Source organism: Drosophila elegans, unplaced genomic scaffold, assembly GCF_018152505.1.
Source record: "Drosophila elegans isolate 14027-0461.03 unplaced genomic scaffold, ASM1815250v1 contig_520, whole genome shotgun sequence".
NCBI classification, from domain to species: Eukaryota; Metazoa; Arthropoda; class Insecta; order Diptera; family Drosophilidae; genus Drosophila; species Drosophila elegans.
Window position 1 is genome coordinate 158,061 of NW_024545903.1, and position 23,519 is coordinate 181,579.

The window sequence follows — 23,519 nt, forward strand, 5'->3', positions numbered from 1 at the left end:
TGATCCGACTTGAAGATTTCGATCTGTGTAACATCAGCAGCTTTAAATTACGTCGGCTTTTACGCGTAATGGGAGAGTAAAAAATATTCTCCGATCATTTAAAAGCGGAATCTAATCTTTAATTGTTTACGTGTATGCGAGCATTCTGATAAGAGGACTTGTTTGCTTTCTCCTGAGACTGTTTTCAGATCGAACCGAGAGCTAGTTAGTCAGTCGCCTATAATCTTCTGAAGCGAAATGAAATGCGGATTGATCTCGATAGCTCTTGCTGCGTTGGTACTTTGCCACAATGGACTTGGCCAACTCCTGGACGAGAGCTGTGACGGACCGTTGCCAATATCCGTGAGAATGACATATGCGGAGCCCGCCAGACCGAGAACCACTTCTTGGATGGCAGGCCTATACAATGGGACTGAATTCTATTGCGGAGGAACTCTTGTTCACAAAAGTAAGGCAAGGAAAATTTAACCTGCGATCATCTTTAAAAGTTTACTGCTTTTAGGCTATGTTCTAACAGCTGCACACTGCGTAAAAGACAGAACACTAGCTGAAGTGTAAGTACCATTCTGACATTGGCCAAAAGAGAAAAACTGCTAATAATGTTTAAACTATCCTATTTTAGAACGGTTCACTTGGGGGAGTACGACAGGTCGTGCTCTGCTAAAATATGCACACACGTCGAGCGTCGTAATGTTTCCGCGATTATAGTGCATCCAAAATTTGACAAACTGAGAATCATAAATGATATAGCCCTGTTGCGACTGGAACAGGAAGTGATTTACAAACGTGAGTAATTAACAAACAAGAAAATAAGAAAACATCGGCAAGCCGAAGCTTATATACTCTTGCAGCTACAGCAAAAATGAAATAATCTTTAAGACCTCTAAATTTAGACTTATATGCGTAATTGTTCAAAACATTGAAGCAATATTGATTTACAGCTAAGTTCGTATAGCATATATGATATGAAAATTAAATCAACGAGAGTTAACGCGAGTTAAAATAACGCGAAACGGACGGACAGACGGACAGACATGGCTAGATCGACTGTTGTAGTGATGCTGATCAAGAATTTATAAACTTTATAGGGTCTTTCACTGCGTTGCAAACTTCTGACTGAAATTATAATAGCCTCTGCAAGGGTATAAAAACAAAGAAGATAAAATGCTTGTTTTCTTTTCCTCTTTGCAGTCTACATACGTCCAATTTGCATCATTGTGGATGAGCTGGTTACTTCGGATGGAGTGCAGACATTCTCTGCTTTCGGCTGGGGTAAAACACACGAAGAAGAAGAAAGCAAAATTTTAAATACCCTCGAACTACAGCGACTTAGCAATGATATGTGCTATTCTAATAATGTGAACCAGATCTGTGCCGGCAGCAATAATGGCGGCGACACCTGTCAAGGAGATTCAGGCGGTCCGCTGGCCACCAGTTTTCCCTACAGGGGAAAGGATAGGTATGTTCAGCTTGGAGTGGTGAGCTACGGCGAGATAAATTGCCGGGGCAACGGAGCCTACACAGACGTGAATGCCTACAAGTACTGGATAGCCAACACGGTGTTGGAGGCCGAAACGAGACTTTTGACCGAACACTGCGGAAGCGATTGGGGAAGTGGAATTCTTGTTCGCCTATGGGAGATTTCCCTGTTTGAGCACAATTTCACTGGCGCACTCATCACCAGCCGTAAGTAGATTTGAAATCAGTTAGTGCGCTTAGTATTATTTTATTTTGTTTACTAAGGATTTGTGGTGACTGTTGCAAGTGCTTTTCCCAAGGATATACATAAAATGTAAGTCGTAAAAAAATCGTTTAAAATGCAGGGTAACGAAAATATCTTTGCAGCAAAGTGGAAACCAGATATCTTGACAGCTATGATGTTGATTGGTTCCACAAACACCCGCAATTCACGTATTCGCCAAAGAAAATACAGAACAACATCGCTGTGATCAAATTAGCTAAAGCTGTGCCAGACTCAGGTAGCTAAATTAACCAATTTAAAGGGCAAAATAATATAAATAATATAACAAAATTACATTTTTAGTGCTTGTGAAACCGATCTGCATGGGACTGAACACTGCTGACACAATGACGTGGACTGCCATGCTCTATAGTTTCAACGATCAAGTTATGGGCACTCAAAGTGTTGCTTTGAAGAGGATCGATAATGCAGCCTGCTCCAGGAAAATTGGAATACCTGTGGAACCCAATCAACTTTGTGTCGACAAACCAAACGAAGCACTTTATGCGCCTTATGATACCCCTGGTTCTGTAATAGCTACTTCTGGTACGATCAACGGTGTCGAAAAATATTTGCTTGCTGGCCTTATTAGCCTTGTTAAGGATGGTGTGATCGTCATTACAAATATTCAAGACCACGAGAAGTGGATAGCGAATGAGCTGAAATATTAATCAATGCTTACACATTTCTTTTAATGCAATAAAAACGCGAATAATCGAAAATTCCATATTAAGCATGTTGCCTAAAATTTCCATTTGTTGAACTTTTGAGCTGGTCAATTTTTTTTCTTGGAAAAAACAACAACGCTTATCTCATAAATGAGTAATGGTGTCCGTTGTCATTGTCACCTTATCAATTAAAGGCAGACGAATTAATATACGAGTATTAAGAGTGAGTAGATGTGAGTACTTGATTTAAACATAAGTATATATTATATTTTAAATTTTGTATGCCATTTTCGTATTTGTCCTATATCTAAAAAAAAAAAATATATATATATATATATGCAAAACCGATTAAATTTTTAAGCATTGTGAACATTTATATTTTGTTGTTGCTTATGGAAACCTGAGGCATCAACAAAAAGGAAGTACAATTTCGGGCTTGTTTTGCTAAGAGTTGACTTTAAGTCCAAACTATGTGTACTGAATGACTTCTTTACTCCAAGCTATAAGCTCTCAGAGGCTTTTAAACTTAGAAACAGCTTGACAGCATCTTACGCTGGTGTCTTGTTTATTGTTAGCTCGTCCTTATACGAAAATAGTTTCGTTTTCACCTGACCCACTTTTACTTGTACTTGGGATCACTGAATTGAGTTGTTGGAAAAAATTTTTGGCCGAGAACTTACCTCGAATCGATGCGCTGCAAATAGTCGAGTCGGCTCAAATGCAATTCGCGCAAATGAAACAAGTTGAGAAAGGCGACGGCCGGCAGTTGGGAAAAACGATTTCCACCCAGGTTCAAATAGGTGAGGTTCGAAAGTTTTGAGAGCTGCTGGGTGGGCACCATCTGCAATAAAAAAGCGAAAAAGTAGCATTTTATTTAGAGAGCATTCAAAACCAAAATGAAAAGTTTGGCCCTTTTGGTTCCTATTAAACATTAATGCGAGCCACTCAGCTTAAAAAACGGTTTGCGGTTTTTAGAAGGATCTATCCTTCAACCCAAAAAATGAACACTAAACAGTAAAAGAGGAAATCAATAGAAAAGCGTTGCTTAAGCGACTGCAGCGGAAACGGAAACGCGCGTCATGTACTTCCCCTTTTCCCCTATTTTTTTTTGTGTTCCATCACTCGCTGCCCAGCAAATTCGTCTGTGTTTTTTCCTTTTTGGGAGGCAATAAAATCAATCTTGCAACGAATTTGTTACAACTACTGAGACAGCTTCGAGGAGAGTGTGGCATGCATAAAAGAAAAGGCTTCTTTTTTTTCGGAAGGAGAGGGCCAAAAGCTTTTGGCTGTAATTTTGGCCGCCACTTGTGTTCACCTTCCTCCACACCCATTACTCGTCATTCGTCTGCCTTTTCCCTTTCTCCGATTATTCCCCCTGCTCCTCTCTCCCCAAACTTTCTCTCCCCTAGCGTGTCGGAAGCTACGTGCCAGTCGTCCGGACACGAATACACTCCGCGATAACGTAATGAACTTCTGGATGGGGGGAAAAACCAGGGGAAGGAGGAAAAAAATAAAGAAAAATGAAGAGAAGAGAGAACAGAGAACAGAGAATGCAGAAAGGGGGAGAGAGCCAAGTGTGTGGCAAAAGAATTCAAATGCTGGCCAAAAGCTCATAAGGCAGCAAAAATGGATGAAAATTAAGAGGCATTACGCATACGCAATGTAGGCCATGCCGGGCAACTGTTTAACCAAATAGCAACACTTTTTAGCCCCCATTATTTATACTGCAGCCCCCCTAGACTTTTTTTATTTCTCTGTGGGTGTTTTCATGTTGGCACTGCACTCAAAGGAAAACCGGCGACTGCTGGACTAATTAAAAGGCTTTTCCAGCAAATTCTTGACGCAGAGCAGCGTGAAAAAGGCTTGAGTAGAAACTGGAAAAAAAGAGAGAAGACCCAGAAAAGAAAATGAAATCATATTGACTTTGATGTTCCAATTTAATTTCCTACTTGTTCTTGCCAGTAAAATACAGAAGCAAAAAGTATTGGAAATGTGAAAACAAGAGCTAATTGTCAAGAAATTTGTAAGGCATTGGGCAAATAAATCTATAAGCAAGCAATGTTTAACTTAACAAAAAAAAACAACTTACCCTTTTAAAAGCCCACATTTTTATAACTCAAATTTGTACAGTCCACACCTGCTAAAATTCTCAGACAGAAAAACATAAAATTTCCAGCAAAACGATTTTGCAGTTGTGCAACCGTTTGCAAAATTTATGCATCAAAATACAAACAAAACTGAATGAAAAATGACAAATAAATATATTCGGATGTACGCACTCAACAAAAATATAGCGAAATATGGTTTTATTGAAACTTTATGCGAATATTTTTGCAATTATTCCGTTTAATCTGAGAGTTTGTGTATATTTATACACTTAATGCAAAATCAAAGCCCACAACAGAGAGTACAAATAGACACATCTCACTCCATTCATCAGCAAATATTTAAGTTGAATTATGAAAATGTAAAATTGTTCAAAAGTTATTTCAACCTGTGCTATTGAAATAAAATGAATTTGTTTGTACAGAAATAGAGGCTTAGAGGCTAATGTAATGGAAAGGGAAAATGGATTTGCATTTTAGGAAACACACAAAATTTTAAATATTTATAATAATCAGTTAGCTGGCCAAACTTTTAACTTTTAGTTTTTTCTCCTTTTAAATTTCAAATCGATCAAAATATTGGACAATATTTTCTTTTTTAAACCTGTGCAAACACAAAATACTTGCATTTTTATTTATCCGTTGTTAAATTCTTTATTTAGTCATTTTCTTAAGTTTCACAATTCATATTGATATTTCTGCCCAATGTTTTTAGGTCAAATCACCTTTGACCAATTACTCGTTTCCTGATTTCAACATCGAGTAACAGATATTGCCTTGTTAGTCAAATCACCGTTTAAACTGGCAGACTAACGCACTTCATAAATCATATTTACCCTTTGCATTTTACAAGCTTCATGAGTTGTTTCAGACTCCAGACACAATGCCCTTGCATTACCCCTCTTTGTTTTCTACACAACTATGCAGATGCAGACAACAATTTCATGCACTAACCGCATGCCAAAATGGGGCAGAATGTCTGACGGCGTCTATATCCTCTGTGCATAATAAAACAACAATCTGTCCAATACGAAAAAGAATGCCATTTGAAAATACCGGAACAGGTTTGCAGCAGGACATCCTAGGAAACCAGGAATAAGGGTTGGGAGAACAGCGAGTGGGTGGTAGACCGACCATATTCCAACTACAAAATTCCAAAAGGTATTTTAAGTAGTTTCGAACTGATTCCGAGCGTCCCATAAATTCCTCTGCACCGTCAGTTGCCGTTTCATACGCGCGGTTGCTGCCCTTGCCATTGCTGCACCTGCTTAGAAACTGCTTTTTAGCCATCAGACAGGACCCACACGCACACGTTATCTCCTCCTAACGACCAAAAGTATATACGTGGCTGTACAGGTGGCTGGGAAGCCACACGGACCAAAGGCAGACGACTTGGAGTCCAAGACTCGGTTGCATTGCATCCATCAGTTTGCATAAATAGGTTCCTGCTGTTGCAACTACACAGAAAACAAATCTAACAAAATCCAACTGGTCAAATTGCACATTTGTGCAAGAATACGTTTGAAGCAATAATAATTTGCTACAAAACATTTTTTTTGCAGTCAGTACTAATTTAAAATAAAAGAGTAATTTCCCATTCTTAAATTTTAGCTTATTAATACATATAAATAAAATATATAAAATTCATTATTAACTTCAAAATGTAACTTAACTTGAAATTAAATTGCAATTTAATAATCAAGTTTTCCAGATATTTATTTGGAAAATAAAATAATTCAATGATATCGACAGCTATTGTAATTTTTCTCCGTGGCCAGGCTATCTGTGATTACATAAAATCGCATTTCTGGAGACTTCATCCCCTTTTTCAGTCCCATAATGTGGTATGCCAGCCAGGAGATGCAATTTCACCCTTGAGCAGGGGATTTGCAGAACTGAACCAAAAGTTCCCCTTCTCTGTCTGCCTCACAAACAGCCTCCGTGCAGGAAAAAGGTGAACTAGTTTGAAGAACAACTAGTTATACAACTAGTTAAAAGAAACTGTTATTAGCCTGGTTATAATCGCAACAAAAATGGTTGCATTTTAGACAAGATAGCTAGTATAAAAAGTACAAGTTCAAGTTTAGTTAGAATATGTGTGACCTCAAAGGGTCTTGGCAATCGTAACCAGTCAGTAACAATATAACTTGGACTAGTTATGTTTAGGCACAATTAAATTCGTTAGAAATTTAAAACGTTGTTTAGCTAAGACCTTAATGGACTCCTAAAAAAACCAAGATTAGGATGTCTTATTATTGACTTTATTTTTTTCCAATCTGTTTGTCTATCTTTGAACACTGTTAAGACCTAACTATACATACATAGGAACTCCTCTCTCTCGGTTTTAAACATCTATTTTCTTTTACTTTCTTCGATCCCACTTCTCAGTTTCAGCTTAATCCTGACCTCGCTCGATTTAAGTCCACAATTTTGCACAATTGTCTGGTCGTAAAGTTTAAGGCAGCTTTAAGCCGACTCAGTTGCTGGGAAACGAGTAGTTTGGCTCTGGGGGAAAAGAAGAAAAGCTGAAAAGCAGGCAGCGTTTAACAAACGAGGAGAACGCTGGCCAAACAGCCGAGGGCCTGAGCAAAGAGTGTGCCACAACACCCACAGCGGCGAAGGAGGCAGCAAAAATCAGGCAACACGGACATGTTTGCATGCATAAATAGCAGAAAGGACATGGCCGGCCGAAAGGACTCGAATGCCCAGTGCGTGTACCCTTGCCTCACATGGGTGTGAGCGGGCGGACAGCAACAACGAGTTATGGTTATTAATTTTGCGTATGCAAAATGCAGCTAGACTCCAGGAAGGACGAACTTAGACGGGGTCGTGTGAGGGGTGGGATATCCGCTTTGGTAAAGTGTTGCTCGCAGGATTTAGTCCTGGCAAAGTGTCGAAATTTATGAGACCAGAAATGCTAGTTTTCTGCGGCTAAGGTTGGAAAATGTTTGTGCAAGTTTACACTTTGTTCTCGTTTGCAAAAGTGATTTTGCAAGTTATTACTCAATGAAGAATTTACAGAGCTATTCTTTTATAATTAAATATAAATTAATAAAATTAAACTAAAACAATTTTGCATATATATTTTGGCATGTATATAAATTGTAAAAGAACCTTGAGATCATTAAAGATTGATAGTCTGTATAGTTCAGTCATTGTCAGTTCAATTTGTAAATTTTTCTTTATATGTTTGATAATGTTTTCTTAAATATTGATGTAAAATAAACTCACCGTCAGATTGTTATCTGCCAGATCCAAATGTTTTAAAGAAATAAGTCCCTCGAAGGCACTCAGGTCCAGTTCGCTCATCACATTGCCCTGCAAGCTGAGTGCCAGCAGCTCCTTCAGTCCCTCGAAACTGTCGTTCCGCACAAACTCGACCAGATTCAGGGACATATCCAGACTCTTTAGGGCGTGCAGATGCCACAGATTGCTGGCCGGAACGTCCAGCAGCCGATTGTTCCGGAATACCAGCACCTCCAGGGTGCTCATGCCCTTGAAAGAGTTGTCCTCCAGGCTGACAATATTGTTATTCGTTAGATCCAGTTCCACCAGGGAGGCCAGATCGCTGAGGGCCGTGGGATGCACTGTCTCGATGCGGTTGAAACTGAGGTCCAGCAGCAGCAGATTGGTTAGCCCCTTGAAGGCGTGTTTGTGCAGGGAACTGACCAAATTCCTGCTCAGGTTCAGGGTTCGCAACTCCGATTGGTACTCGAAGTTCTTCGAGCCCAGCGTCTCGATGATGTTCTGCGAGAGATCCAAGATCTCCAGCTTCATGTAGAAGGGCAGCGAGAACTCCAAGTTGCGTATCCGGTTCACCGTGAGGTTAATGTATTTGGTTTCCGGATTCAGTTGGATGGGCACGTCTTCCAGAGCGGCGTCCACGCACAGTGCCCGACTGTTGGCCTCGCCACCCAGGCACTGGCACTTCGAGGGGCAGAAGGCGGAGCACTCCGGGGGCAGGGTCACAAGGCTGAGGAGAAGGAGCAGCAGCACGGGAATGGCTCCACTCAGCCATGGCCTGCTCCTTGTTGTCGTGGTCACTCCTGCACTTGTGGCCTGTGTGTGGTCAGCCATTTTGTGTCGACTACTTGTGGGTGCTTCCTCTCTGCTCGATAATTATTTGTTGTCCCGTTTGTGGTGCGAAAATGTTACCACCATTTGTTGCTGCACATCTTTGCGACTGAAGGGGCTCTGCAAAAACACAAACACAAAACGGAAAACTGGGCTTAATATTTAAAACAGATTAAATCACAGCGGCAGGCATTTCTTTAAATAAATGATGACATATGGTTAAAGCTCATCGGTTTGATTACGGAAATTAATTTTGTTATTTATGTCCATTAATTAAGTAAATGCATAATTTATTTTGCAATACATTTTCAGTGAAGGAAAACGGTGGCTATTGCAGATTCTGGTGGTCAACAAAAACCAACCACTTTAACAATTGTATTTAAATTTCAATTAAAGTCATTTCCCTGCAGTCCAACTTTAAGATTATATTTGCATGGAATATATGCGCAAAAAAAGGAACCTATCCTTTTCTCAACATACTCCTCAGCCAAAGTTACTTGAGCACTTGCAGTCCAAATTAGTGTATATTTTAATGAAGATACTTTGCAATTTGAAATGCGATATTTGAATGGACTCAACGACTGCTCCATTCTTTTCACACCTTTTTTTGGGTAGGTCCTCTATTCTTTGTTATTTTTTTCGTGGAATTCACGAAAAACTTTTGCGGCAGAGGAGTCTCGCTACGACACTGCAAGATTTATGTGCATAAGTTGGTAGCTAATATTTCATAAAAGTCGAGACGCAGACAGAGAACCGTAGAGCTGTAGAAATTAAGTGGGAGAGAGTTAGGTCTCTCGGCGTTAACTTTTTTTGTGCTGACAACTTTGCATTCGAAAGTTGCTGACTTACCAGACAGGACCAAAAGGATGGGACGGCAGGTTAGGCCCAGCCGGCTGCATTTTATGGCTTATAAGTTTTGCATAATGCAGTCGGTCGGACCGTCTAATAGTTATGGCCATGATGAGCTCTCGCCACGGCCAAAAAAAAAAACCAGGAAGACTTTTGCAATAGAATCCTACATGCATATTCATTGAAAAGTTGCGGGAGTTGTAGTCCAATACAGGGTCAAAAAAACCTGTTTCAAACTATCCCAAAAACATCTAACTTTTTAAGAATGCATTGAATGCATTTATTTGCATTTATTAAATGCAGTTTATTGGACAGGTACGCTAATAATGTGGAATTTAACCAAATTCGAGTATTTTGTATTTATTAAATCAGATAGCTTTTGTCCATCAATATACATATTTCGCAGCCACTTATGAATATACATCACTTTTCAATCGGATACTTATATTTAAACTCGAAACTCCTCACACTACCCACTAATCGCATATAGCCGACATAAATTACATGTTTGCCCAGCGGCAACACTCAATTAAGTAATTAACAAATTACACATGGAAGGGGGCCAGTGAGCTATTCAATTCCACTTGTGAGTGTCTGTCTTTTCGACTCTGATTTGCATACAAAAGCACAGACAATGGACCGAGAAGGGGCATACTATAGCCGCCACTTTGCTCCTTTTTGCCCCCCTGTAACTCACACATACACTGGAAACAATGGCCTTAACTAGCTGTAAAACAAATAATAAAGAGCAAAACGCAAACTTTTGAGGTTTCATAATGTCAACAAAAGTTAAAAGCTCACAGAGAATTCCGCCCTCCCTTAACCATCCATTCATTCATTCGTTCAGCTTGTGGTTCTGGTTCATATTTTACGCTTCAATAAAATTGGCGAAAAAGCGAAAAAGCGAAAAAGGCCCCAACCTCGTCGGTGGAAAAAAGTGAAAATTGTGAAAAATTCACTCCCGTGTGAATTATTAAGTTTCACATGGCAGTTGCGCTTGTTGTTTTCTTCCTTTAGCAAAAAATTCGTTTGTGTGCGCGGTAGGGTGAGTGTGTTTGTGTTGTTTGCAAAAAGCACACAAAGTTTTTAATAAACTTTCGCACGCCAAGCGAACTCAACTTTGAACCCCCTGTGACCCCTCCTGTGCCCCAAAAAAAAAAACTGTTTGAGGCAGAGGCGGAGGCCTATAAGTGCAGTGGGGGTTCGGTGGCACACACAAACAGGCATGATTTCATTGTGGCAAATATTTTGAAAGCAAACTTACCCCCGGAGAGAAGAAAGAGGGGTTTGGAGAAAGAGGGGTTGGCAGTTGATTGTTGAAAATGGTATTGGGGCCTGTCAAAGGCCAACAAGTCGAAAGTTGCTGCCTGCACTTCGGATGCTCGCTTTTCAATGGAAGCCGTAAGATCGAAGCGCGCTGCATTTAATGGGTTAATTAAATGAAGGCTAACTAACCCTGTCAGAGGACGAACGAAAAGTGCAAGCAATATCGACGCAGTACCTGCCTGTTTTAATACTCTCTGCAGGGGTATAAAAAAAAGAAATTATTCTTACTATTTTTGAGCAGTTCTTTTTTCTGGATTTAATAATAAACACAATATTGCAGTGCTTTTGATAAAATGCACTATTTATAAGGGTTTACTTACTAAAATACTATACATTATATTCTAAGAGCTCGTATGCTTTCATTTTTGTACAGAGAAACAAAAAGCCACGTAAATTTAATAATGTCATGTTTAACACAAGATGGGTTTTCTTTTCAAGGATTACAGCTTTAAGCTAGCCATAAGCTGAGACTAACCTTTGCGGACTTTCTCATCTTATTTAGGCTTCTCTATCCACTGGTTTTTTTCTCCTACTTTCCATTTCCTCCATATACATTCTCTTTATGACTGCAGCTAAACCAAAAACCCAATCGACAAAGTTGTATGTGCTTCCCAAGACAGTTCCCAACCTCCTCCTAAAATTCGCCTTCCTGTTCAGTTTTATAAGCTTCATTTAATTATATTGACATTGTTGGAATCTTGGTTTTTTTTTTGTTTTGGTTCAGGTGAGCAAGCTTGTTTCCTGGGAAAATTCTTTGGGAGTGACACCCGAATCGAGGGTGTCGTATCCTTATCCCACGTTCCTCATTTGAACTTAAATGCCATAAAAATGGGAAAATAATGTCAAGACGGGAGGAGGGAGCCACAAAAAAGCGACAGAGCAGAGCAACAAATGCTGATAATAGAAATAGCGAGAGTTCCCCGAGAAGAGCAAAACGGAAGGACCCAGTGCGCCACGCATAAAGTTTGCACATAAATTTTCCAGGAAAAGAACCGCTGAGCATGCCATTGACTTTAAAGGCCACAAATGGCAATCGAGGGGTCGCGGAGATCTAGGGTGGATTTGAGGTGAGGTCAGGGTTCAGCGGCAGCAGCATCCACAAGCAGGACAAGTAGGGAAGTGTAGCAGGGAAGCTGGGAAGCGAGTCGAGCAATCAAAGGTGAAAAACTTTTGTGAACTATGCGAGGAGCTCACAAAGTCAATATTAATATTCACTTAGTCGGTGGAAAGGGGCGATGAGGGGCGGGGCAATCTGACTGACAATGGCCAGGGAAAAGGCAAATGCCAAGCAAATTGAAAATGCGACGAAAAACGTGAGATGCCGTCTTGGCACTCTTCGCACCCCCTTACACTGTGAAAAAAGTTGTTTGAAAAAATTTAAGATGAAACATTGTTTTTTTCGTAATATTATTATAGGAATATTATTGAAATTATTCGATTATTTTTTGAATAATTTTTATCTTTGAAAGGTTTTTAAAATTTGTTTTCTGGAAGCAAAATTTCTGAGAAAAAAAACAATATAAATTTATTTATGCCTGTATATTTCTGTAGAATTTACCTATACAATATGAAATTTCCTAATTAAAAGATTTAAAAAAAAAACTGCTAAACACAGCTTAGAAATAAAATTTGATATGGTATTTACATTTGTTATATGGAATTTTGTAGGTATATACAAATCTTTTTCAGGATAAACTTACGCTCACCGTTATGATAATAATAAAATGATTCTTGTAACACATATTTTTATCTAAATCCATACTTGAATTTAAAATTGGTGACCTTAAAAACTTAATTTATTTTAAGTACAATGTTTCTCCACGTGTAGCAACGTGCCCGAGTGCGTTTATTTTTATCAAGATTAGCATTTGCTCCTCTTCACGGGACTGGGCCTCTCCTGGTCGCTTCCCCGTCCCGTGGCCTCCACCACAGACTTATTGGATTGGCAAACACACTGCGGAGGCAAAACAAAGAAATGAATTCCCAGATTTTGCACGCACAAATTGTCTCCGGGGTCTGGGTGTTCATGAGTTTGGTCGGCATCCGCCATCAAAGATGAATTGCTGTTGTCGCCACAGAGCAGTGCTTCCCTCTTGGCAGCACTTTTCCAAGGCTTGCCGTCGCTTTTCTGCCAACATTTTCACTCCCAAAAATATTTCACTGCACGCATAATTAATGCAATTGTTGGTCGCTTGGCAGGCAAATAAGAGTTTTGTTGTGTTTAGTTCTTTCTGCCGGCGGAGGGTAAAGTGAGTGGTCTTAGTTTGTTCAATTAGTGGCTGCCAAAAGAACGACAGAAATAAATGGAAAATTGTGACCTGAAAAAGTTGTGCTTTCTAACAATGAAAATTATATAACAAATGTTACACAAAATTGTTTTAAAATTAATAAGCCCAAAATAAAATATAAAAATTAGGTACAAGGTTCAGCTTTTAAGTTTAAGCAAAACTTCATTAAGCCGAGCACAAAAAATAAAGACTCAAAGGATAAAAAGGACATGCATCAACTAAAACGGCAAATACCAGTCTGGGAAAATAAAAAACTTTGCGCACATGTGATACGGCTCTCCACTGGCCAAGAATTTCAGTTTAATTTAATTTGTTTTTTTTTTTTTAACACTTTGCTTGATTTGCAACAAAAAGTGGGGAATGAAAATGGCTTAATAACCAAGAGGCCCGAGGCAGCAGCCAAACAAGCAGCACACACATAACATTATTTCATCCCGAGGAGAAAATCTCCCTCCGTTGTCCCCTATTTGCCCCTATTTTCCCCCTTTTCCACTGAATTTGCAGACGCCGTGGCAGACGCCAGACGAGACGCCATGCGGCAAAATAAAAACCGAAACACAACAAAACCGCCACCGAAAAAAAACACTCGAGTGAGGTATTTAAAAAAATATATATACGTTTTTATATATATCTGCCCCTGTGTATATATCATTTCGCAGAGTGTTTCGCCAAGTGTCCGGAGAAGTAAGAGAAATAATGCGACAATTGCATTAAGTCTACAAACGTTGAATGCTGGCAAAAAAAAAAAAAAAAGGAGGGACTGGCAAATGAAATATTTTATCTTTATATGCAGCTTCTCCTCTTTTTTTTGGGCGCTGCGGTGCACTAAATGTTTAAAATGGTTTAGAGATCCTTAACTCGTTTTTATTGTGCCATGTTATGGCCAGGATAAAGTTGAGTTAGTGAGAAGTGGAGCACGGAGCGAATGCGGCGGAAAATCAAGTTTATGCTTTAGAGTGTGTGGCCATCCGCTTAAGCTTCAGATGATATAGCAGCAGTTGCAGCACTCAAGTCATCAGATCTTTATGGCTGCAGAAGTGGGAGGGGAAAATAAAGCACGGGCTAAGTAAAATCTAAGAATATAGAAAGTGGCTTTTAATCTCAAACTTAAGGTAAAAAAACTGATTAAAGTTAAGGGTTTTCAAAATCTTGGCTAATTGCAATGCGCCAGCAATTTTAATACGAAACCTTTTTTATGAAAATTCTATACAATATTTCATTAACGGTTTGTTTATCTAATAATACAAAATTGATTAAATTATTGAGCTTAGGCTAAGACGTACTGCATTTAAAAGAATAACATTAAACGTATTGAGTAATTTTTAAATAGGATCAATAAATGTAAATAGCTCAATATAAACTTAAAGCAGTGCTTTTTCCCCTCACCTTTTAATGTTTGTTTCAATAATTAACCTTTCCTTCCGTAACCATACGATGTGGTTAACATTATAAAAATCAATATTTTTTCAACAGTCAGCTCCCGAAATATATATGCAGGAAAAGAGTACAACGCACTTTGCGTTTTGGCTGCTGCCCCAAGCACGGAAAAAAAGAGCAGGAAATAAATGAGGCAGTTGGAATAAAAAAGGCGGCCAAAAAGGAACTTTAGGCCACTGGCACAATAATTTGGCACGCAAACCTTTTTTCCCCCTTTGGGGTAGGGGTGCAGTAGAAGGGGAGGTGCCACACACACATACCCACATAAATAAAAAATGAAGCGAAATACATTTTGGGAGCCAGAGTCCCGAGCTCCGAGCCAGTGGCGCACATTAAAAAATGGCCAAAGTCAACTCGGAAAGGCACTACAGGGATATGGCACACACAGAGCAATAGAGGGTCAAAAAAAGTGAATATATCTAGATTTGGGGTAGGTCCTTCGCTCTCTTAATGCGGTCATAGTTTGCTTTGCGGATAAACATATAACAATTAGAGTCCCGTATCGCACAGTTTCTTTGTTTTGTTGGATTGCCCACTTGGGGGCTGCTTTTTGTGCAGGAAGGCATTAATGGGTTAAGGGGCCCCCTTCCCCATATGAGTTTCTGTGCTCAGTTAAATATTAGAGTAGATTTCATATTTAATTCACTTTAAGGGAGTCCCTATTTTTTGTATCTCGCACTCGTTTTTTCAAGAGGAGGACTATGCAAATGAGATCAAAATTCGGGTCAAAGTTCAGGGAGTGGGTGTGTCCTGGGTGAGTATTTATGGGGCCATATGTGAAACGTGGTACTGAAGTTGGTCTCCAGATAATGTGTGGGTCAGGTCGGGAAAATATTGCAGCAAAAGGGAACTTAACAAGTGGAAAATGTCGAGTTTAATGTACCATAAAATTAAGTTTTAAATGAATAGATTTTGTTCTGAAGTTCATTCCTAAGCAGCTATATCTTTCCCAACTGTTTACTTGCTCAACAGCTGTCATTAAGTTTTTGTCACAAACATATAAATTCCACATTTATCAAAAGGGTTAAGTGAGTCTATTCAACCACCGCCCTCATTGCCTACGCAAAATATGTTGTAAAAATTTCACAGTCAACAAACATAAATTAATTTAACAAATGAACAGAACTTTACAAACACCGAAATACGACAAAAAAGAATCCCAGGAATTTAACCTGAGCACATAAATTTTCTTCACCCCCGATTTTCGGGTAAAGAAAACAAATGTTCATTAATATGCCAGACACATCTAGGGCAGCACAGCAGGGGAAAAAAAGAAAATGAGGAAAATAAAGGGACATGGAATTTTCGAAAATTTATTAATTGGCAGCTAAATAAGAGCCAAGAATTAACATGCTCATAATTTTATTAGTCAAAAAAAAATGGGTTGAGTAATCAAGTTCTACGGAGGAAATGTGGCAACACTTTGGGAATTGTGGAATGAAGCTTTGATTCATTAAAAACTCACATCAAAACGAATGGAACATTTTGCAGATTCCCAAATGCCATTTAAATCAATAAATTACACAAAGCAGCCCCAAAAAATTTTGATACTGACATCGCTTAAGGCCAGCTGTTGGCGTACAATTTCGCCTAAGTGTTCCTCACTTTTCAAGGCAGACGACAGCTGGCCACGCCCCCTCTCAGGCGCAGAAAGAGCGGAATTGTGGGCGGATAGGGGGCGGATATGGAGGGAGTGAAAGATCTGAATTCATTGCCTTTTAATTGCAGCTAGCAGCGAAGAGCGAGAGACTTTTCGGATGTCTGCTCATCGATTTTGGGGGACTTTCCCAAGTGTTTTCGCCGCTTTTCCTCCATTCCCGCTGTTACACATATAAATTCAATTGTTAATTGAATGGTGGCCAAGTTGAAAAATGGGTTTGACTCAGGAAACCTGTTGATTGGGCCTGAGTGATTTACGATTAAGAACTGGGACTCCTAAAAAAGCAAAAGCAAAGGGAATGTTAATTTAAGCATGAAAGTCGGCATTTAATAGACAATGGATACCTGAGAGATGTTAAATTTACTGTCTACCCTTCCTTAAAACATGCAAATCGATTTAAGTCCACCTTCTCGCCTCGCCAAAAACACAAGTATTTTCATCACTGCCTTCTTTCCTTATTTTCCGTAAAAATAAATCAAAAGCAAAATCAATGAAATTCAATGAACTGACTCCAGCAGGCCCAAAAAATGTTCGAGCAATTTATTTATAACAGAGGGGATGGAACCACAAAGAGGTTCCCTTGAAATGGACTGAAAGGAAAGTCGGATCCCCGATACCCACACGCACATGTGTGGTGCCTATAATTGAATTATTTTTACGCATAAAATTTATTTATTCATGATGCTCGAATGCCATTTCCCTGGCTGCCAGAGAATGGCAAAGGAAGCACGTAAATGTAATTTAAATATATTTAGTCAAAGCAACCAGTATTTCCAGGGCAACAGGCGTATACTTTATGGAGTATTATTTACCGGATGCGGAGTGAACTTTCCCTTTAGAGGGTTTTTCCCCACAAATCGGCTTACTTCTGTTAAGTTTTAAGTTGCTAGAAAACAGAGTTTCGGGAAATATCTAGCGACTTGTTGCTTCTCAAGGTCCCTTTGACATTGAAGCACGCACTTTCTCTCGGTTATTTTTCGCTCCATGTCCTGACTTTGACAGAGATTTAATTAAATTTTTGTCAAAACTTTCGCTAAGGAACTAGAAAGAGAGGCAACAAACTGTTGACTGGAGTTTTTTCCCCAAAGCGTTTTAGCAGATCCACATTGTTGGTCTTGGACTTTTACTTTTGCTTTTACTTGGGTTCCTCAGCCATTTCCCTATTTACCTTTCGCCCCCCCACCGCATCCTCATTCGCTTTGCATTTTTTGCGGAAATGAGGAGAGCTTTTGGCAAATTTCAGAGCTCCGCACCGGCATTTCCGTGTTACATTAAAGACTCTTCCCTCTTTGCCGAGTTTCTGGTCAGGAAATGTGATGAAAACTTCTTTAAACCAGCTCGCAGGCAATGGCAGAACTTCAACAGGTGCGAGGGCCACAAAATTGGTTTTAAACGGCATTTCCGCAGTGCAGGGGGATTGGTAATTGGAACTCACCTGGCTGTAGATGAAGTGTCCTCCAGTGGGAGTCTGTCTGCCTGTCTGCCTGACTGCCTGATGGCAATTATAACATCGTTCTGAAAAGAAAACATGGAAAAATCTAGGTCAGGTTATGTGGAAAAGTTATGTGGTGCATGAAAAACTCAGACCGGTCTGACGGAGAATGGAAAAGAGTTGCAGGCAAATCAAGCCTTCTTCCGCAAAGTTGTGCCTGATAAACGATAACTTTATCGATTGCCCACTGAGCCGTGGCTTTTCAAACCCGCATCTCTCTGCCCGTTAAGTAAGCAATTTTCCCGGCAACTTTCGGCCTGTCAGCAAAGTTTTCATCACTGTCAGCAGGGCTAACAACTTAACTTAAGTCAGATCGGACAAGAAGTTGCTGTTGCACATGCAACACGCTGTTGCACATCAACAACATGAGGGTATGAGGAGTCTTAAAATGCACGCATGCATGATCTTACAGGGCTGCAGAGCATGAATATTAATTTCGAAAACATGAGGGGCGTAAGTAAATAAAAACAAAGAAGAAACACAACATGTTGAGTTGGTAGATCTAATACTACTAAAGTTAATTAACTTTAATTAACTTTTTTAATATGTAGTCCCTTCGAAAGTTTTTTAACAGCGAATCGTAAGGTATAGCATAGTATTTCTTATAGTTCATCCCTGATTTCCATCCCCACCACAAACTATCCCCAAGAAAAACGCTTTAAAGGAACAACCACAGCAAACAGGACACAATCAGGACACGAACTAATCGCCACATCAAAATGTCAGGTGGCTTGTTATGGATTTCCTTGTGTTCCCGTGTACTCGCAGTACTTTTTGTACTAAGCAGCAACATGACGTACTATGTATGACCTCTTGTCAGGGAAAAACTTGGTTTGCTGTGCTGTCAGTTTGGTTTCCGTTTTGGAAAATAAAGGAAAACTGTTTGCCAATTCGATGGGGCACCAGGGCCATGCAACATTAATGAGGGGCATATTCTCGCTCTGCTGCCAAATCAAAGTTACGAAGACTTCGCTGGCGAGGGCGACGTTGCGTATACTTGATCTTGTTACACGCACAGCTAAATGTCAATTTATTTGCCACACTCCAAAACACTAAGCCGACAACCACAACCACATCATCGTTCTCTTTCCCTGAACCTCCACCCATCTCTTTCCCTGTCTGATGAGATGTAATCGATGAGCTCCGTGGCCCTTGACTGAGTTACAGACTGACAGACGATGTCTGCTAAACTCTCTTGGCAATTTCATTAAAACTCATCGCCGGCAATTGAATTATGCCGGAGATTTATGCGCTTGAGGAAAACTTTTACGATTTTAATCATATTTTATTATAATTACATAAATCCTTAAAACGAGCGGCAATTGAAAGTTTAACCACTTAGGAGAGGTTTTTATTGAAAGGAGAGGATGACTAAGGGTTTAAGTAATTGTTTCATTTTAAAATATAAAAATCCCTTAATTTTATTGCACGAATATGCTTGTCAATTTAAACGAAACTTATGGAAATAAGCGCTCGAAGATTTAAAAAGAGTGATGATAGAAAAATGTCAATAAAAGCTTTTCATTAACCTCAAAGACATTTTTCATTTAACAGTGCCTTTGTTTTTCCTGTTATTTTTTGTATATTACTTCCACTTTCATCTCTTAAAAAAGCACAAAGCTCCTTTGCCTTATAAAGCCCATTGTCTGCAGTTCAGGTGCATTTTACACCCTGTTTATGGGGGCCATCTGAAAAGGCCAGCAGAAATCCCCGTAAATTGAAAACGAAAGTTGAAATGCAAACACAAATGGAACGAGACACAAATGGGGGAAAAAGCCAGTAAGCGAGAAATATTATTTTTATGTAACCTTCTATTTTCCCAAGCAAACCGCAGACGATGGAGCTGCTCCTGCTCCCGATTCAGTTCCTTTTCCATTTCCTATTTGCCTGCTGGTCACAGCTGACGGTGAGAGCCCAAAGTCAATAATGCCGATAGACGGCAAATAAAAATTCCCTTTTTTATTTGGGGGTTGGAGGTCTAACAGCACGTTTTTCGATTTCATTGCTTTGTTGTTATTGTTTCGGGCCAGACAAAAGGCGTCTGGGGTTACGAAATGAATGACAAAAGCAGCCACGCAGCAGAAATTCTGATCCAAGGGCCTTCGGCGATCCCTTCGGCTATTAATAAAATACCAATGATGGCTAGGACCCCTGTTAAAATCCCTTTCACCATTTGCCAGTTGCCAATTTACTCCTTTTTACCAGTCTTCGGCCAGCTTTGCCAATTTCTCGCCTGGCTTTGACTTTGACTTTGGCATTGTGGCTTTGTTTTCATTTCAATGCCAGACACCGTATCCCAGTGGCTATAGTTTCAGATCCCTTTCGAGTGGGAGTTGAAAAGTTGAAGTCGGTGGAAGCGGTGAAAGCGGAAACGGAAATCGCTGGACAACTAACAAGCAGCGCGAACAATTGTCAAATCTCTTTCCCCACACAAAGTCAAAGTCAGCAGACAGGACAGAGGGAAGCTCTTTGATTGTTTGATGTCTCGTCTGCTCTGCCTCTTCTGGCCATTCTTTTTCAGCGACCAATTGGCAATTACTTTAGACAAATAATTGCTTAAGCCAGAAATTGTTCGGGGAACGTGGATCAACTCCCAAAGCCAGTTAACTTTTGGCTCTAAGTTTGGAGAAACTCCCACAATCCCAGAACTATTTAATACAGAGAAAAGACACACATTCTCAATTAGTTATTGGAGTACAGGTAAAATATTAATTTAATTAGCATTTGTGGTTTAAAATCAACAACAGAAATGGTTCTTATAATAAGGCATGGTTTTGATTGAGAATTAAATATTAACATCGTTTTATTTTTAATTAAGTACTACAAGCCACATTCCTCATTTACTAATTAAACTCAAGCTCTGAGAAATCACAAATATCTTCTTGGGTAATACGAGAAACTGTTTCGCACTCGCCAGAGTATTCGGTTACCCCAGCAGGAGTGCAGAAGTGTTTGTTGTGACGGAAGCCGCTCAACTTAATTCAAAGTTCAGTTCAATGTGGCAGCTAACTGGTTCGTGTTGGGGGTCTGGTTCAGAGACCGGGATCCCCTCGGTCATATGAGACACTTGAGAAAGAGAACGCTGCTGCCGGTCTTTCAACATGGGAAACTTAAAACTCGGCGTGGGTGGAATGGGTTTCAGGGGAGGGCCGAAGACGAGGGACTCTAAGTACACAGAACTCGTATTTTCAGCTTCATTTGTGGGTCATTTGCTGCGATTTCGCTTGGCCAAAGCTGATGCTAAGCGGATTTTAAATGCCTCTCAAGTGGCTGTCTGTGTTGTTGATTTTACATGAGTTATGAATGGCTAATTGCCCCGATGAAAGCTTGGCACTACGTGAAGAAATATGTACTTAATTAAAGGAGATGCAATGAACAATGGCTGCATTACGCATCTACAAGTGCGTTCTTTAGTTAGATATGCAGGTTAATTGGCTTCAGGGCTTTGTTGGGTAATTGTTAGAATGCTTTTACTTTGAGAAATTTAAGTAGGTTAGAAAGTTATTAAATAAGTCAAATTTAACTAAGTCAGATTTGTATATATTAATTTAAAACTACTATGTTAATATTAAACTTAATAGCTAAAAGGTTTTCTGGCTACCATTAATACATAGAATATGTCTGCCAAGGAATATTCAATCTGTGGGTTGGGTTCTGGATGCTGACAGTTGATTGAACACTTTTTGAAATGACAAAAACGCCCCACGGGTGACATTTCTCAAAACACTTTACTGCGTCTGCACCGGGTTCGCTTTTCCACCTTTTCACCGCTTTGCCCATCCGTGGGCATTTCCCTCAGGTTGGTTAGGTGTTGCAACCTTGATTTACGAGTCAGTTTGGGGAGTTGGGAGCTGTGAGCTGTGTGCTGTGAGCTGAGGGCTGTGAGTCGGAGGATACCATTTGCATAGCGTCGGACCAACGGAAAGGAGCCAGCGGCCAATCATTAAAACGTCGGCATGATGAGTTCTCCCTGAGTTCGCCCTGCTCCAACTGCCTGTGTCCTGAGGCTTCTCTCGCGGTTTTAAATTACCATTTTAATGTTGCCCAGTGCCGTTGATTGATGTGGTATGATGCTGATGCGGATACTGTTTTCAGGGGCAGCAGTCAAAATGTAAATGCCTCCTCGTGAAGTGAAGCGTTTTTCCTCCTAACAAGCTTTTGGCATTTTGTCTACCGTTTTCGCTTTAAAGCCATTAAATGAGGCAAAGATTTTTTTTAATGCCGACCATAAAAGTGAGGCTTCCACAGACATACATTATATATTTTTCTGACTGATAGACAGGCTCACCTATTAACAGATACTTTGGGACACTTCGTTGGACCCTGCTGCTGTTCAGATGGTTTGAGTTATGAGTCTTCCCCTGCCCCCTTTCAGCAATCTCACACCCGCCCACACAAGAGTCCCCATTCTCCATAGGAATATCTACCCGCTGATTGAGCACAAGTGCCTTGCTGACTGACAGACTGACACTTTGGGCTTTTAAATGCCTCAAAAAGCCACTTATTTTCGGATTGGCTTTTAAGCAGCTCCCGAAAGATGTACTTCCCCACCTCGAATTCGATTTTTGTTAATGAGCTGCTAGCATGACAAAAGTTACAGTTGGAGCAGAGTTTGCTGGTTCTTTAAATAATTTAATCAGCGTTTATTATCTGCACAGGTCAATGGAGGCCCGCAATAGCACTTTACTTATATGACTTGGGATGAGGCGCTAATACAAAATATGTGACAACAAATTCTGATAGTATTTGAATGGGGGTCACTTTAAAAATAAAAGGTTATGCATACATTTAGCTTTATCTGCCGTTTCCTGTATAACTTTGTACAACAACTTTATTAAATGAAATATTTTTTTTTTTGTTTAAGTCCCTGAAGTCCCCCCTCCGCCCACCACATACTTTGCAGTCACATCACTTGTGTCATTTTCGTAGGGAATTTATTTTGCAGCTCAGACACTTCACGCCCTCAGGCAGCCGACAAACAAGCAGAAAACTTGTCTGCTCTCATTTCACTCAAAAAAAGAAAATAAATGTAATGGCGCCAAAAACTTGTAGGTAAGCAGAAGGCAAGTTGACACTAAAAGTGAAGCCGGGCCAAATGCATTTCCTGCTGGAATAGAAGTCTCACACTTGTTCACTCCACTTCCGTTTCGATTTCATGTTTTGTGGCCTGCGTAGGTGTGAAGTGAATTTTTACCCTGTGGCAAAATTACCACCACTTCGTCCACGCAAACTCCTTGCATATAAGGAAATCAGCCAGACGTCACTTTTGGCTTTCTCAATAGGGCTGAGGGCGATGTTTTCTTCTCACATTTTCATATTTCTCTTGGCGTTGACATGATTGCTTATAAATGCAATTTTATACATCATATCAATTCCGAGCAAAGGGAAAAAGTTGCGTTGCTGAAAGGGGTGATTCCCCCAGCTGAGGTTATTGCTTTTGATGATTATTATTACAAACAGATTTTTATTCTGCCAAGTGAATGCACTTTTTGAATGCCATGCGTTGTTAAAGGCTGAAAAGGATGCTTTTCTCGGTGTCAGTTATTGGACAAACATCGATATTTTCCTTGGGGATTAATAAAAAATGAATAAAATTTGGATTTATAAAACGAGCTTGTTTAATGTAAAACAAATTAAATTGATTTTAATATAATTTAAATCGTAATTCGGAAATATTTAACAAATACCATATCTTGAAAAACAAAAAAATAATTTAAAAACAGCAAAGTTCAAATTTTGTAAAATTTATTTTTCCGATTGTTCCTATGGGAGCCATATGCTATGGTCGTCCGATCTGGCTCGTTCAAACACATTCCTATATTTTATTACAATTCTTGTTAAATGAACTGTGACTTGTTTGTGGGTTTTCCGAGTCTGTT

At 39.7% G+C, this 23,519-nt stretch overlaps 2 protein-coding genes across 2 annotated transcripts in view; one reads left to right on the forward strand and one right to left on the reverse strand.

Annotated features, from left to right (window-relative positions):
* Positions 1-23,519, reverse strand: part of LOC108143675 (protein flightless-1 homolog) — a 93,734-nt gene that overhangs the window by 15,259 nt on the left and 54,956 nt on the right. Inside the window, exons 2-4 of the mRNA XM_017268186.2 lie at positions 17,584-17,663; positions 7,746-8,708; positions 3,090-3,250 (exon numbers count right to left, since the gene is read on the reverse strand). Of these exons, the coding sequence (XP_017123675.1) occupies positions 3,090-3,250; positions 7,746-8,591 (1,007 nt within the window). The 5' untranslated portion in view covers positions 8,592-8,708; positions 17,584-17,663. The remainder of the gene's footprint in view (positions 1-3,089; positions 3,251-7,745; positions 8,709-17,583; positions 17,664-23,519) is intronic.
* Positions 205-2,463, forward strand: LOC108143676 (tryptase gamma-like). Its single transcript, XM_017268187.2, has 7 exons — positions 205-448; positions 503-554; positions 623-786; positions 1,192-1,686; positions 1,744-1,792; positions 1,846-1,979; positions 2,045-2,463. Exons 1-7 carry the CDS (start codon positions 238-240, stop codon positions 2,410-2,412), a joined length of 1,473 nt encoding a protein of 490 aa, XP_017123676.1. The 5' UTR covers positions 205-237; the 3' UTR covers positions 2,413-2,463.